This window comes from Chelonoidis abingdonii, chromosome 9 (genome assembly GCF_003597395.2).
Source record: "Chelonoidis abingdonii isolate Lonesome George chromosome 9, CheloAbing_2.0, whole genome shotgun sequence".
In the NCBI taxonomy this organism is placed as follows: Eukaryota; Metazoa; Chordata; order Testudines; family Testudinidae; genus Chelonoidis; species Chelonoidis abingdonii.
This window is the reverse complement of record NC_133777.1, coordinates 38,718,854-38,734,245: the sequence shown is the minus strand read 5'-3', so window position 1 is coordinate 38,734,245 and position 15,392 is coordinate 38,718,854. Positions and strand designations below refer to the sequence as shown.

The window sequence follows — 15,392 nt, the reverse complement described above, 5'->3', positions numbered from 1 at the left end:
ATACCCATACTAGGGACCGATACCTGGCTGTGGCTGATGACACAGCGGACCCCCACCCCACAACCTGAGCCCTGGAAGCAGGCCAGTGGCTGGCCAAGCCTTGGGGAGGGTCACCACTGCAGATGCACGTCTATGCTAGCAGCCTTTGGTCATGACACCACCGCACTTGGAGCCAGGAGGCTTCGGGGGAGCATCTCACATGGCCGCTTTTGGCGAAGAGACAGAAATGCTGGGCGTTCTGACACCTGCCTCCATGGCAGTGGCAAGGCTTTGCTGTGGGGACGAAGCCTGGTGTCCTTTGGTGACTGCACTCAGCCTACGCCCTGCCACTTTCCCAGTCACTCAGTGGGAAGGAACAGCAATGCTGGGCGTGGGTTCACCCTGGATATGGGCTGCTGCGGGGGCGGGGACAGCTCTCTGGGCGACTAATTCATTCCTTAACACGCAACTTTGCGCCTAGATTTCAGGCTCGCGTCGGAGGAGGGAACACGCACCGATACCAACACCCCTCCTGGGAGGGCTCCACAGTCCCTGGGTGGGGCTAACAGCTCTCCCAGCTCTGCTTCACTGGCGTGTCCAGGTTTCTCTTGGCTGGCTCACAGACTCAGCAGTAACAGGGCCAAGTGGTAGCCAGGCATTCTGGCTGTATCTGCATGTCAGGACCCAGTTCCCTCTCTCTGTTCTCCAGGGGCTCCCCTCGGCATCAGACAGAAGCCCAGCAGAGGCAGGCAGCTTGCACGCTGCTTTTTTTGTTTGCCATCAAGCTCAATGGGCAGGAGCAGAGGGACAGACGGACGGAGCCGTCATTGTTCTCTAGTTTGGCCATGCTCCATGGGAACACGGCTCTGAAAGCTGCAGTTTCAAGCACGGCCCGAGAACAAACATGCAGAGCGCCCAAAGCTGCCGCTCCAAGCTCTATCCAGCACAGATCACTTCCTCTCTGAGCGTGATTAACTAACCCACCCATCACAAGAGGGCTGGGAAAGTCACAAGTCTCGGTGACTCAGATCTCTGCCAGCTGCCCCTAGCGGAGGGGCGGGGGGGAGGGGTGAGCGTCCTGCCTGGGGCAGGGTCTGGCCTGCAGGGGTACACACAGCATCAGAAAACATCTTACCAACTGGGGCACCAAAAGCGGCTGAGACGCCAGCAGCCGCTCCGGCCGAGACAAAATCCCTTTTCTCCGTGTCTCTGCGGAAGTACTCGAAGATCTGAAACAACACAAGGACAGCGGCTTTACCGGCTGCTAGCAGCTCAGGAGCGCTCCCGTAACGTCAGACATTGCCTGCTCTCCTCCCATGCAGAGAACGGTGCTCGGAGCTATCCCCTACCCCTGCCCGGGCTGCGTGGAGGGGTGTTATACCCCGGGAATAATTCATTACACTGCCTGGCAGCACGACTCATCGCAGCCAGGATGTGAACCAATAAAAGCAGACACACTGTGCACTCTGCTCCCTTGCGGGGGTACAAGGCCGATGGGGGGGGGGAGAAGGGGGAAGCCAGTACAAATTACTGGGGCCCAGCGATCTGGAAGGGGGCCCGTGGCCTGGCTTCCCCGGCCCTGTTTAGCCGGTACGCCCTTGCTGGGCGGCCCGAATCTGCCCTCGGCGCCCCGGGGGAAGGTCGGGGGGGACATCACAGAGCCACCGGGAGCATGTTTTCCAGCAGGGTGATATAGGCTAGCTTTGCTCATGCCAGGGCGCTAAAAACAGCAGTGTGGCCACAGCCACACGGTGGCAGCTTGTGCTGCCCACCCGACCTCCTGATGATGCACTTGGGCAGCTAGCCAAACCACCGCCTGCAATGCCGCAGCCGCACAGCTATTTTTAGTGCGTTAGCTCGAACGGGGCTAGCGTGTATCCGTCCACCTGAGCTGGACTCTTCCCCCAGCTGCAGAGCCAACGCCCCCCTCGCATACCAATGCGAACAGAGCACACCTGGGACCAGTGCCAGCCAGCGGGCCCCTTCGCAAGGGCCACCTAGCCCAGACGGCAGCATCACGGGGTTGCAATCAAGGCTTTGGCTTCCTGATACAGATCAGCGGCAGCGTGTTCAGTCTGCTGAGACCACTCAGACGGTTACATCAGCGGCCAATTGAATTAAGTGTAGTAACGTGGGGAGCCTCTCACTGCCTGTCTGCCTTGCACTGCCCCCTGCCCTTCTCACTAGCAGTGCCGGACCCAGAGGGGAGGGATGTTCCACCACTCCTCTGTGCTCTCCCCAGCGCACACAACCCTTCTCCCACCACAGCTGCAGTGAGTGCTGTGGGGAGAGAATATATTCATTTCAAGCTCCCCCCAGAATGCACTGCTGCTGGGAATTGTGGGATAGGTACCCAGAGAGCACTGCAGCTGGAATAGTTTAGGGCAAATGGGACTGGATGGAGCCACCTTCAGGACAGGCCAGTATTACTCCTTCCAAGCCACCTGCCGCTGACCGCTCGAGCAGCTTTGTCTGCATGGATATCCACATCACTCGTGCCTGCAGCAGGGCCATCTCCATCTCACCTTTTCAGTAAGGCGGGCTCTTCTGGATTCAGCAGAGCTAGTTGGCTGGTCCTAGATCGCACTAGGAAGGTGAAGGGCACTTCGCTATATTGATTCTATCCACTGGACCAGAGATCGATTTGTGTCCTCTCAAGATGTCATGAGCCAGTAACCCAGCTCCTTCCCCAGCGTGTGCGGACACACACACACACCCCCCCATCAGACTCTGGGAGCGAGCTAACCAACCTTAAAGTCTCGCTTCAAAGAAGTCGACCTTCCTTGCGAGATCCCAGCTGCAATGACTGCTCCGGAATGAATCATTGGCCCTTCCTGAAGGCAGGAAAGCGGATGTTAGAGGAGAAAGGCAGCTTCACTTTTTGTAGCCTCGCCATGAAGACACGGGCATTCAGAGTGTGAACTCTGTGCATCCCGCCCACCCCCCAACTCAATTCCAAAGGCACTCTGCACAGCCCGCGAGGGAGTGCAGCCACACGGGGATTCTATGGCCGAAGCAGCCCCAGCTCCAGCAGGGGAGGTTTCTTTTTATTATTTTATAAAAAAAACAAACAAAAAAAAAACAAAAAAAAACAAAAGCGGAAACCTCACCTTACTCCCGTACTTCCTAGTTCTAACAAGTGGCTCTAAAGATAACATCCAGCAGGCCTGGAGAAACGGCCACGCTGTCTAGAGCATGGGGTGTGAACTCCTGAAGAGCTGTCTCTGTTGATGCAGAGGATCCCCAAGATTGTGTCAGAGTGGACCTAAGCCCCATTCATAACCTCGCACTGTACCAGTGACTGCACCTCTGCCCGGCGACATCCCAGCAGGACTCTCTGGAAGGCCACCTAACGGTGCAGTGACAGCATTGTAGGATTCAGTCTTGAGATGGCCTCTAATATGATACTGAAAGAACCAGAAAGCCACAGGGCCTGCGACTCCCTTACCCATCTCCTCCAAGTCATGGCAGGTCAGCAGACGTCATTGGGATTCATCGCCATTACCCAGGGTCCCCTGATCCCCAGTCCCCAGGAAAGCACAGCACACTGCTGGTGCTGTACTGCAGTGGTCCTCAACCAGGGGTCTGAAGCCCCTTGGGGGGGCCATAAGCAGGTTTTGGGGGGGCCACCAAGCAGGGTGGACAGTCACCAGGGCCCAGGACAGAAAGCTGAAGCCCTGGGCTCTGAGCCCCACCATTCAGGGCGGAAGCTGAAGCCTCAGCAACTTAGCTTTGTGGGGCCACCCTGTGGCATGGGGCCCCAGGCATCTGCCCTGCTTGCTACCCCTCTAGCGCTGGCCCTGCCTTTTATATGTGGAAAAAACAGTTGTGGCACAGCTGGGCCATGAAGTTTTTATACCATGTTGGGGGTGGGGGAAGCACAGGGGCTCAGAAAGAAAAGGGTTGAGAAGCCCTGCTGTTCTGGGAGGCACCTCAAGGCAGCCCACTGATGAGGGGCATCAGAGCAAAGGGGAAAGTGGCAAAGTCATTGACCCAGGATAAATGTGAAACAAACTGCTTATGATGGAGCCACTCTGAGATGCTAGTGATAACTGAGGCATCAGACGGGCTCGAGCTAGACACACAAGTGTGACAGCAGCAGCTCCCAGGGCCACAGTGCAGCACAGGGGGTGACTACACACCGACAGCGAGCTTGGGAAGGTGGCTGAATTAGATTCACTTCCTGGGTAAATTACCTTCCCGACAGCCAGGCCTCCAACCACTGATAGAATGACCCCGCAGACTTTGATCATCAAGGTCTGGAAAATAAGGAAAGAGTCTCTGATTAGCACAGGAGAGAGAGCGAGTCATGAGGCAGTCACTCTCAGCACCGGGCTGGTGGGAGACATGCAGAGAGCTCCAAAACAGACACAGCTGCTCCCCGCAATCCAGGTAGTTGGGAGAGAGCAAAGGGGCAGATGGGGTTACAGCCTCTTTCCCCTGGAAATCACACTCACAAGGCAACAGGTGAGGCGGGTAGCTAGCAAGCTAGCATTGATAGCAGCACAAGCCAGTGATGCCAAAGAGTTCTTTGGCTCTTGTCTTTGGCTTGCTATTTCACTACTGCAGCTGCAACATCTAAACTTCTGCTGCAGCAGCCTCTCTTCAGCATGGAGCACCAGTTCTCTGGAGGAACAGCAGGGTAGGAGTCATGGTCGTTACAGAGGATTGGGCAGTCCAGTAACTGCCCCCCACTGCATCCAGGGGTCAGGCAAGTACTTGCAGCACCAGCTTCCCCCATGCGCCTGCTGGAGCCTTGCTGAGCACTCAGATCCAACCCAAGGGAGTCGTTTTACTTTGCAAAGCTCTGCTGTGAGAGAGACCTCATGGCCAACTCTGAGCCCCTGAGTTGCTTTGTAGGGCCTGCAGACTGGAAAAATGCCTTTAGACAACATTCTCATTGCCAATGGGTGCACGCAATGACTGACTGCCACTGGAAGGGAGCGCGTGGGAGAGCAGCAGCCTACGCTGGGCTGAGAGCACAGGAGGCTACAAGACACAAGCATGCACATGCACCCCCCGGGCACAGTCAGTACCAGCAGTGATACTGCAGTTACCTAGCACTTCGCCCTAGACGGCCCCAAAGGGATCTGCACTGGTATGTTTATTAGACAGAGCCCCAGGGAGGTGAAGGGACTTGCCCAAGATGAGTCACGAAGCTGGACAGGATGGCGACCGCTGGGGTCATGAGCTGGTGACTCAGGCCAGTTTCCTCCCCGCCAGAAGATGCTATTCTTAGTTACAGATGGGAGAACAAGGGATGTCCTCGCAGAGCTAGGACAGGACAAGCGCGGGGAGCTGGCAGCACACGGGGGCACTGGCATGGTGTGGAGGCAGACCAGGCTGGTGAATGCCAGAGGAGGAAGTCCTAGCTCCTGCATGGTGCCAGCCTCTTGGTCTGCCTTACCACGCTGGTGTGCGGGAGGGACGATGGGGCATAGGACTGCCAAGTGCACTCGCACCAAAACCCAGTGTCTTACCTTGAGGCGGACGACATGAGGAATCTTCACGCCATTGAGGTAGCACTTAATCTGGGGAATCCCGCTGCCAGCGGCTACAGGCTAGAAGCACAGGGAGAATTTGTTAGCATCAGCCATTACACAGTGGCTTCCGTCATCCCAGATAGCAGCAAGGGCCAGAGGCTACTCCCTGACCATTTCAGCACCCTACCCCCTGCAAGGGGGAAAACATGACAGCTCTTTTGGGGCAGTCTGAGCCTTGCTTCCTGTACGGATCATACCCCATCCACCCCATCCCCGACAGCTGGCCAGGCATGTTCCAGAGGCAAGGGCCCGTCTAGTCAGTCGCTCCTTCCCTGGAGTGGGATTTGCAATTAGCCCCCTGAATCTCAGGGAGAGATTATTCCTCTGGCATCATCTCTATTGTGCTTTTAGAGGTAACTTTTTAGCTGTCCTCTAGTCTCAGCCAATCACTTGTCAGATCTGCCAGGAGTACTGAAGCAGGGTGGACTGAATCAATTCATAAGAGATGAGGCAGTTCCCCTCTTTGAAAGCAACTAGGGAACAGGCCATGCCTCAGGAGATGTTCTCCAGAAACCAATTCCAAGGAGAGGACGACTCTACTGAAGCCGCTGCAGCCAGCTCAGCAGATCCTCTGGTGGAGGGCTGAACGGGAGCAGGGCCGCAGAAGGGTTTAGATTTGCCTGGCTTCCTTTAACTCTATAGAAAGAGCCAGGTGCTTTGACGGGAGAGCGACGGCCTAGCTGAAAGTGAGAGATGCTGCTAGACCAGGCTGCTGTTCAATGCTACTTGGGAACTAACACTCAGTCGGGAGCCGGACTGCCCCAAGAGCACGGGCCAGCACACATCAGCACTGAGCAACAGCCGGAGCACCATGCATAGTTCAGGCTATTCAGGACCTGCTCCAAAAGGGGAGGGTGTGACAAAGAGCAAAGCTGGCCGCCTCTTTCAGGGGGCCTACAAGTGCCGTGTGAACCTTTATTTCTACACTTGTTCTGCCTCATGGCTAAAGGCCTCCCCCACCACCTCCCCTTTAGACAGGGCAGGACGTTTATCTTCAACTTCCTCACTGCAGAACAGGTCTAGCACACTAGCCAAGTCAGACTCCACTGTGCTTTAAGGTACCATTACCCCGATTCCCCACTAGAGATGCTGCTCATCTGCCCTGTTACTGTGATTTGTTCCCTTCATCTCACAATAGCTCCCCAATTACAGGCCCCCTCTGGATGGGCAGCAGTTTAAGGGGGCTGCTGTGTGCTTGTCTTAGAAGTGCATTGTTCTGCCTAAAGCTTTTCATCCTTAAACATGTGGAGATGCAGGAAATGTAGAGACTGGCCAAGACCAGAACTAGCGTAAACGGGTGCAGGTCAACTCATGTCGAGGGAGCTGCATCATCTCCCCAGCTCAGGATCCAGTCCAGTGAGCAAACCGTTACCGTCAGCATTCCCAAAAGCTCCGTCCTTAACACCTCACCTCCTTGGGCTCTGACCATTTGGCTGTGCTCCTTCTACCGGCCATGTTGGATGCTGTTACCTACGGTTGTGCGCATGTAGCAAATAAAGGATCACACTGGAAAGAGACAGTGCCTTGCTTAAGACTGCTGGCCGAAAGCAGAGCCCTTAAGGAAAAATCCTTGTCTGGCAGTAATAGAAGAAATTCGCCCCTGTGCTAATCCACAGAGGAATTATGGTTATAAATAACATTTGAAATAACAAAACAACCCTGAGCTTTATAATTTTTGCATTTTCTTTCCCTCTTAGAAAAAACACTGGATCTCCAGCCAGCATAATCCTCCTCCAGTGTAATCTCATCAAATGCCCATGACAGCTGTGTGTCTGCTTTACCAGAGATTTGAGCACTACCTGCAGTAAAGAATTTTTGAGGCCCAGATTCATAGACTCTAGGACTGGAAGGGACCTCGAGAGGTCATCGAGTCCAGTCCCCTGCCCTCACGGCAGGACCAAGTACTGTCTAGACAATCCCTGATAGACATTTATCTAACCTACTCTTAAATATCTCCAGAGATGGAGATTCCACAACCTCCCTAAGCAATTTATTTCAGTGTTTAACTACCCTGACAGTTAGGAACTTTTTCCTAATGTCCAACCTAAACCTCCCTTGCTGCAGTTTAAGCCCATTGCTTCTTGTTCTATCATTAGAGGCTAAGGTGAACAAGTTTTCTCCCTCCTCCTGATGACACCCTTTTAGATACCTGAAAACTGCTATCATGTCCCCTCTCAGTCTTCTCTTTTCCAAACTAAATAAACCCAATTCTTTCAGCCTTCCTTCCTAGGTCATGTTCTCAAGACCTTTAATCATTCTTGTTGCTCTTCTCTGGACCCTCTCCAATTTCTCCACATCTTTCTTGAAATGCGGTGCCCAGAACTGGACACAATACTCCAGTTGAGGCCTAACCAGCGCAGAGTAGAGCGGAAGAATGACTTCTCGTGTCTTGTTTACAACACACCTGTTAATGCATCCCAGAATCACGTTTGCTTTTTTTGCAACAGTATCACACTGTTGACTCATATTTAGCTTGTGGTCCACTATGACCCCTAGATCTCTTTCTGCCATACTCCTTCCTAGACAGTCTCTTCCCATTCTGTATGTGTGAAACTGATTGTTCCTTCCTAAGTGGAGCACTTTGCATTTGTCTTTATTGAACTTCATCCGGTTTACCTCAGACCATTTCTCCAATTTGTCCAGATCATTTTGAATTTTGACCCTGTCCTCCAAAGCAGTTGCAATCCCTCCCAGTTTGGTATCGTCCGCAAACTTAATAAGCGTACTTTCTATGCCAACATCTAAGTCGTTGATGAAGATATTGAACAGAGCCGGTCCCAAAACAGACCCCTGCGGAACCCCACTTGTTATACCTTTCCAGCAGGATTGGGAGCCATTAATAACTACTCTCTGAGTACGGTTATCCAGCCAGTTATGCACCCACCTTATAGTAGCCCCATCTAAATTGTATTTGCCTAGTTTATCGATAAGGATATCATGCGAGACCGTATCAAATGCCTTACTAAAGTCTAGGTATACCACATCCACCGCTTCTCCCTTATCCACAAGACTCGTTATCCTATCAAAGAAAGCTATCAGATTGGTTTGACACGATTTGTTCTTTACAAATCCATGCTGGCTATTCCCTATCACCTTACCACCTTCCAAGTGTTTGCAGATGATTTCTTTAATTACTTGATGATTTGTGAAGCCACCTGCTCCAGCAGGGGGAGCAGAGCACAGATAGGCAAATGCAGGAAAAGAAACTGCAAGTGACTTCCCACTCCCCCAAGCAGGGGGATTTTACTAGAATGTTTAACTAGCTGTTGAGTCTGCACATTTCACTGCAGAACTGATGCAGGGGGAAGTGAGCAAACTAACCTGCCCACAGCTGGTTCTTAACTCTTACCTCTATGAAAGCGACAATAACGGATCCAATCATCACCACGCTCGAGTTCAGAATGGCCCAAAGTAACAGGGAGAAGGACAGCCCTCCCTTCTCGGTGAACTTGTCAATATCTGGGAGGGACAGTCAAGAACCTCAAATATCACCGGTTGGAGAACCCACCTCCTCCCCCCATTGCCACTGCACCATCTCACAGGAGATGGAGCACACTGCAAGGCAAACACATACACACAGAGCAGCACATCTTTCAAGGAAGTGTTTAAACAACTTCCCTGACAAGTGTCATGCAATACAGCAGTAAATTCTTACCACCAGGTGATTCAGTTTGTGAACATGCTAACACACCTTTAATCTGAACACATCACAAGGGAAAGTGCAGGCTCCAGGCATCAAAGCATTAAAGGATTTTCACACTGCACCAAGCCTGGTGAAGAAGCTTTTAATACAGAAAGCAGGTGACTTGGCTGGTGTGTTTCTGCTGTATTTTCACTAATGCTAATTCCTGAGCTCACCCCTCTGCCGGGCATCTTCTCCTGAGCTGAGCAGTGCAGGGAGCCAGATGCTTGAGTTCTGGCATTACAGGGTGTTGCACCAAAAGGGATTGGGATATTTCCGATTCAGCTGGATTTTAGCCCTTCACTTTTAAGGCCAAAGCGAGAGACCATGATGCACCGGTGCGGGGCTGGGCCTACAGCTGAAGTGTAGTGTGACTATGCAGAGTCACTAACAAGGCCGTGGTGGGACTCCTTGTTTATGCTCTCAATGACCCACCAGCCAATTTGTTCTATCTGAATGAGAAGGTTTTCCCTAATTGCCAGGGCCTGCTCTGGAGGGAGCGGAGAATCAAGCTGGGTTCTTGCCTTGTCAAAGTGTTTAGGCCACGTTATACAGCTACTTTCATCCTGAAGAGTCCCAGAGTGGATCTGCCTGCTCCTCCAAGTAGCTGCTACAACAGCTCCTGGAGGGCCCAACTGAGATGGGGCAGCCCACCGTGCTGGGTGCCAAAAGGACAGCAAAGAAGCAGTCCCTGCTTGGAAGCGCTCACAGTCCAATGAGTAGCCATGGCCTGCCACGGGATTAGGTAACTGGGTATTACACTACTCTGTTGAAGATGCGTGAAGTCAGTTAGGCCACAGTTCTCCCCGCGCCCCCCGACCAGGGACAGAAGACCGCGGGGTGAAGAATGCTGGCATGGATTTTAAATTGAAATAGCTCTGGTTTTTGGACATTTGAAAGATGTCGGCCAGCTCTAAGCTGACATGTATTTCAGTCAATAGCGCGGCAGCTCCAGCGCTAAGCACACGGGGCTGGTCTGCAGAGCGAGGGGCTGCCATTTTGCAGAGCAGAACTGCTCTCTGACCATGAATCGCATTAGTAAGCAGCAAACATGATAGAAATCAATTGTGCAGAACATCTTAAAGGTACCCAGGGTAGGCTGGACTATCTACTCCGAGGGAGTAATGGACTTGACCCCTCCTTACTCCCCAGGTAGCAGCCAGAAATCAATCACATTATTCCGTCAGGCACATCTCTGCCTCTGACAGAATCCCATCAGGGTTGGGAGCCCCTCAGCAGGCCTGTCTGCTTTGGGAAACCTCACTTCTCGGGAGCTAATGAGACAGGACTCACAGCATGCTGGGCTCCTTATGGTACGGCCACTGTGAGATCAAACCTCCCCTCCTGACACGGATCACATGTGCACCCACTACTCTTGGCCCAGGGCATTCACAGATCTAACCAAAGATTCAGCTTACTCCAAAGACAGAGTTCTTGCAGGGTTAGTTCACTCAGTGCCAACACACACGCACCCGACCCTACACAGACATTTCCTTTGGGAGTTCCCTGGTGGGTAAATTCCTCTGCTCACTTCTGCGCTGACGGCCTCTTGTTCCATCGGCCGGAGAGCACTGCAATACCCTGTCCACACCTGCCCCACGTCACTCGCTCCCCCAGCCACGGCACAGCTGAAGGATACTGTCTTTCACCACTCTGAACTTCAGCCCAGCCAGTTTCTCCACCACGATGTCGATGAAGCAGGCAACGAGGCCAGTGAGAATCCCAATCATGGCACAGATGACCCAGCGCTTGATCTCCACCGTTCGGAACGCCTGTGAGAGAGATCAGACTCCTGTACCCCAGGACCTCGGCTGCTCCTGAGCACAGCATGCTCTAGCTATCCAAATGCACCCACAGGATGAAGGATGGTGTCATGCACCTTAACACCCACACCCCTTCCCCAAGAAATGCGACTTACTCAGCAGTGCCGTACCCATAGTGATTTAGTTCTGCACAAAGTACTCAGGGCAGGGCGGGGAAGCTCCCAGAGAAAAGCTGATCAGATACATGCCCTCTTCTGATACTGGACAATTACAATCTGGAAGGGTTTTATTTATTCTTTTGAACATTAAAAGCTCTGGTCTGTTCTACTCTTTTTCCTGGCAGCTGGTGACAGCTGGTAGGATTATACCTGATTCACTGAAGGGGAAAGGATTTTCATTCAGACCGTTGAAAATGGTCTGTGTTCACTAAACTAGTATTAACAAAGATGTTTTCTCTCCCAAGCGTTCCTTGGATATTTGAGCTGAAAAGTCGACACTCCAGCCTCTTCGCTTACAGGCTTAGAACTGCGTTCCTGCACAGGATGTTTCTAAGGACGTACCATCGACTCATGGAATAGCATCACCATAGAAATGGAACGGGATAGAAACTATGATGGCCAGAAGGTTGAGAGAGGATCTTCCCTAGGAGTTCGGGCAGGAGCTACTCTGCAGCACTGCGCTCTTCTTATCTGTCGGTACCATAGCGCATCCTGTTTTGACACTTATCTCCTCAACATCCTCTGTGGTAGAGGCTGATGCAAAGACGTGGTTTTGCCTTTCTGCAGTGCCCTTATCCTTACTCCTGTCACTCCCCGGGGGGCCAGCAGACCCCTGCTCAGTCTGGCAGGTTTCCTTGCTGAAATACTTAAAGACTTTCTTGTTCTTCCCTGTTTGGCTATTTGCTCTTCCAATGCCCTTAGGCCTCCTCACACATCACCAGCCATGGTACATGCTTCTTCCTGCTGGTTTCAAGGTCTTGTCTGAGAGGAGACCTGGTTTGGATCTTGAGGCATTTAGCCACACTACTTGGCCTTCCTGCTTTCATTTTTGTTAGGGGGAGTCACCTTCTGGGACGGCAACAGTAGCATCCCCGCACAGTGACTTCAGAATTTAATGTCACCACTTTGGATGTTAGGGCCTTTGGATCAGCTTCCTTCCTTAAAATCCCCCTTGCTGACAGAGGGTCCTATGCCAGGTCTCCCCCAAGCAAGCTGGCATTAATTAGGCCATGGTCACAGCTAGAAGTGGCCCCAAACATAGCGGCGTGGGCTCATGAGCTAAGTGAGCAGAGTCTCTCCTCTGGGGGGCCTGGGGCTAGCTGTTTTCTCAGCAGCATAACCCATTGCTTCCGTAGCCACATCTCTGACCCTTGGCCCACAGTGACATTTGACCAGTTTCCACAGGGGTGGCTGAAGTCTTGGCAGGGCTCAGGCCGGCAGGCCAGTGCTATGGTGTGGCGAATTGGGAATGTTCTTTATGTTTTCGCTGAATACTGTATTGGTGCCTCAGTGTTCCCTATGCAGTTCATAAGTATCTAGATGGTGGGATAAGGGTGTATGGTTGCTGCAGAGCAAAGGGCCAGTGTACAGAAATGCCTGACGCTCTGTCTCCTAGCAACTGATGGCCTGGGCCCCTCCTCTGCAAAGCTGCCAACTGAAGGTGTTGGAGACAAAGAGATCAGGTGACCTTCTGGCTGGGACAGAGATAAAGGCCAAAAAGGAGGGGCTGGAGGGGTTTTCTGTCTGGAGCTGGCTGGGGACGAGGAGCGAAGGGCAGACTTGGGTGTCTGGCTCACTGCCCCCCAAAATGGACCTGGCCAAAGGGTCCCATTCGCTGTACCTACAAGCTCTGTTTTAGACCGTGTTCCTGTCATCGAATAAACCTCTGTTTTACTGGCTGGCTGAGAGTCACGTCTGACTGCAAAGTGGGGGTGCAGGACCCGGTGGCTTCTCCAGGACCCCACCTGGGTGGACTCGCTGTGGGAAGCACACGGAGGGGCAGAGGATGCTGAATGCTCCAAGGAGAGACCCAGGAGGTGAAGCCGTGTGAGCTCCTTGCCCTGGAGACAGTCTGCTCCAAGGGAGAGGAGGCTCCCCGAAGTCCTGACTGGCTTGGTGGGGAGTAGTTCCAGAGCATCGGCCGGGGACTCCGTGACATATGGGCACAGCCAGACTCACCGTGTGATTGATTCGCCTCTCCTCCTCCAAGAACAGCTGGTTTTCACAGTTGTCGTAGTCCAGGCTCTAGATTCAGGGAGAAGGAAATGCTTTCACTGGGTAACACAGCAGGGGATTCAGCTCTGCTCCACCCCTTCCCAATGAAACCTACTTCATTCCCACGGTGCTCATGCCCCCAGTCCCAGCACTCTTCTCCGCTGAAACCTCCCCCTGCTGCCTGGAACCCCACAGATTACTCTGGAGACAGGTGTCCTGCTGTCTCGTAGAGACTTTCCTGCTCTGCAGCACCAGAACAGCCTCGGTGCTGAGGTTTTCCACGAACCAGGCTATAACCTCTCAAACCCACTGCCTCCTTCCCCGCCCAGCACCACTCGTTCGCTGGCTTGAGCGCCACCAGTTTTCAAATCAGTATGAACCAGAATTTTCTAATCCCAACTAACTAGATGTCACCTGGGGTACCTACCTCATACTTGAGTGAGAGCAGCTTCTCGTTGTGAGGAATCTCACTGGGAAACTGGTTAGTGGCCTCCGTTTCCTGGGGGAGGCAAAGATCAGGCGTTAGATCAGCCAAGACACTGCCCCAAAGCAGGGCTGCTGGAGTTTGCCATTTGCAGCAGCTACCCCCAAGCTCCAGCCCCAGCCAATAGCAGCAGCGCCCAGCTACTCTTCCGAGGGACCGGCCAGGGTGCTCACAGCACGCGTGCTTGCTGGCGGCATCAACAGGTTTCATCGCCTGCTTCCACGCAGCTCCCGCTACAAGCTTCTGCCAGGAAGCTCTTCACAAAGACAACACTGGGGGGTTGTTCACTGCCAGGGGCTTCAGGCAGAGACATGAGTAGGACAGCGTCTGCTTCGGCTGTTCGCACCAACATCCTAGATGTCACCATGAAGCAGCCTCTTTACAGCTGTTGACTTTGATGGGCTATAAACAGAGTCTGCTTAATGAAGCAGGACACACCACTGCCTCAGGCACAGAGAGTCCTGCACAGAGAGCCGGGAACACAGCACGGATGCTGTCTGATGCCGGAGGATTTCCTGCAGAACTAAAGAGGACGGGACTGGCTCAGCACAAGCATACCAATACCAACACCACTCTGCCCACGGAGCTATGAGAACAGCCTTGACGTCACAGCCAGAAACACCCCCCAGGATGGGTGAGCTGACAGCTTTTATTGCTCAGCTTATCAGGCAGAGGGAGACCCCTGCTGTACCTCCCCTCAGTCGCCCATTAAGTACAGGAGAAATGTGAGTTAAACCCCTCGGTAGCAAGGCAACTCTGTAATGAGACATCCTTAACCCAGGAGGGCAGAGGGGGGAGCTTTTCAAATGTTCAGAACCAAAGCCACCCATGGTGCGGTGAGATTTGAGGCTGGACGCCCTGTGGCAGGGAAAGGCGCTCCCTCCTGTGTACATCGCCGCCTGCCCCTCGCCGCAGCACGCTGGGAAGGGCGGCACGTTGGATGTGGAGGTGCTACAGCTACTCCAACATGTTCTCTTGCCCAGAATAGGGAGGTGGTAAGGGAGCTGCACTATTATAGCCACATATTCATAGCAATTGATGCTTTAAGACCTCCAGCCTGGTCCCTTGGGAGTGTTTCTTAGGAACAGTTCAAGCCTTTATCGTTGTCGTTTGTTCAGGTCTCAGTGACCGAAACCTTTGCCTGAGATACTCATGATCAGCAGCGAGCAAAGGCTGGAGGGGTCACCGGTGATGACTGGCACAGGGCAGGCGCATTCCCAGGGCAAGGAAATTCTCCCTCCATCTCAGAGCAAAGCAGGCTCCCAATGAGAGTGCCCACTGGGAAGGGAAGATCTGCTTTAGCTGGGGGACAAGAGGAAACAGAGCAGCCGGATGATACGCTTCGAAGGCGTCCGAGACACCCCTGGCAAGTTACCAACAGCGTGCAAAGCAGTTTTCATGGAAATGTCATTGTTCCCAGACACTGAGATCTAGGGGGATTCAGGAGCAGATGCTGGCACTCCATTTGCTTCAGAGGGTTTGGAGAAGAAAAAGTCAGGCAGGAAAGCACCAAGCTCCACAGAAATTTCTGTCTTACTGTCCTCAACTATATCGCCAACCCTGGACATTAAAAATCCGGTGTCAGGCCCCCAAAATTATGAGATTGGCTTAAGAATCATGAACCATTAAGATTAAGAAGTGTGGGGGTCTTTTTACTTGCCTTCAGGTGTTAGATCCTTAAGGGGGGGGTGTCACATTTTTAAGCTTTTCTTTGAAAGAAAATGAGGG

At 52.9% G+C, this 15,392-nt stretch overlaps 1 protein-coding gene across 1 annotated transcript in view; it reads right to left on the bottom strand.

Annotated features, from left to right (window-relative positions):
• The window catches only part of CLCN7 (chloride voltage-gated channel 7), a 60,956-nt gene that overhangs the window by 20,900 nt on the left and 24,664 nt on the right, over positions 1-15,392 (bottom strand). The window contains 8 exon segments of the mRNA XM_032781597.1: positions 1,115-1,208; positions 2,730-2,813; positions 4,176-4,238; positions 5,460-5,540; positions 8,872-8,981; positions 10,844-10,976; positions 13,145-13,210; positions 13,608-13,679. Of these exon segments, the coding sequence (XP_032637488.1) occupies positions 1,115-1,208; positions 2,730-2,813; positions 4,176-4,238; positions 5,460-5,540; positions 8,872-8,981; positions 10,844-10,976; positions 13,145-13,210; positions 13,608-13,679 (703 nt within the window).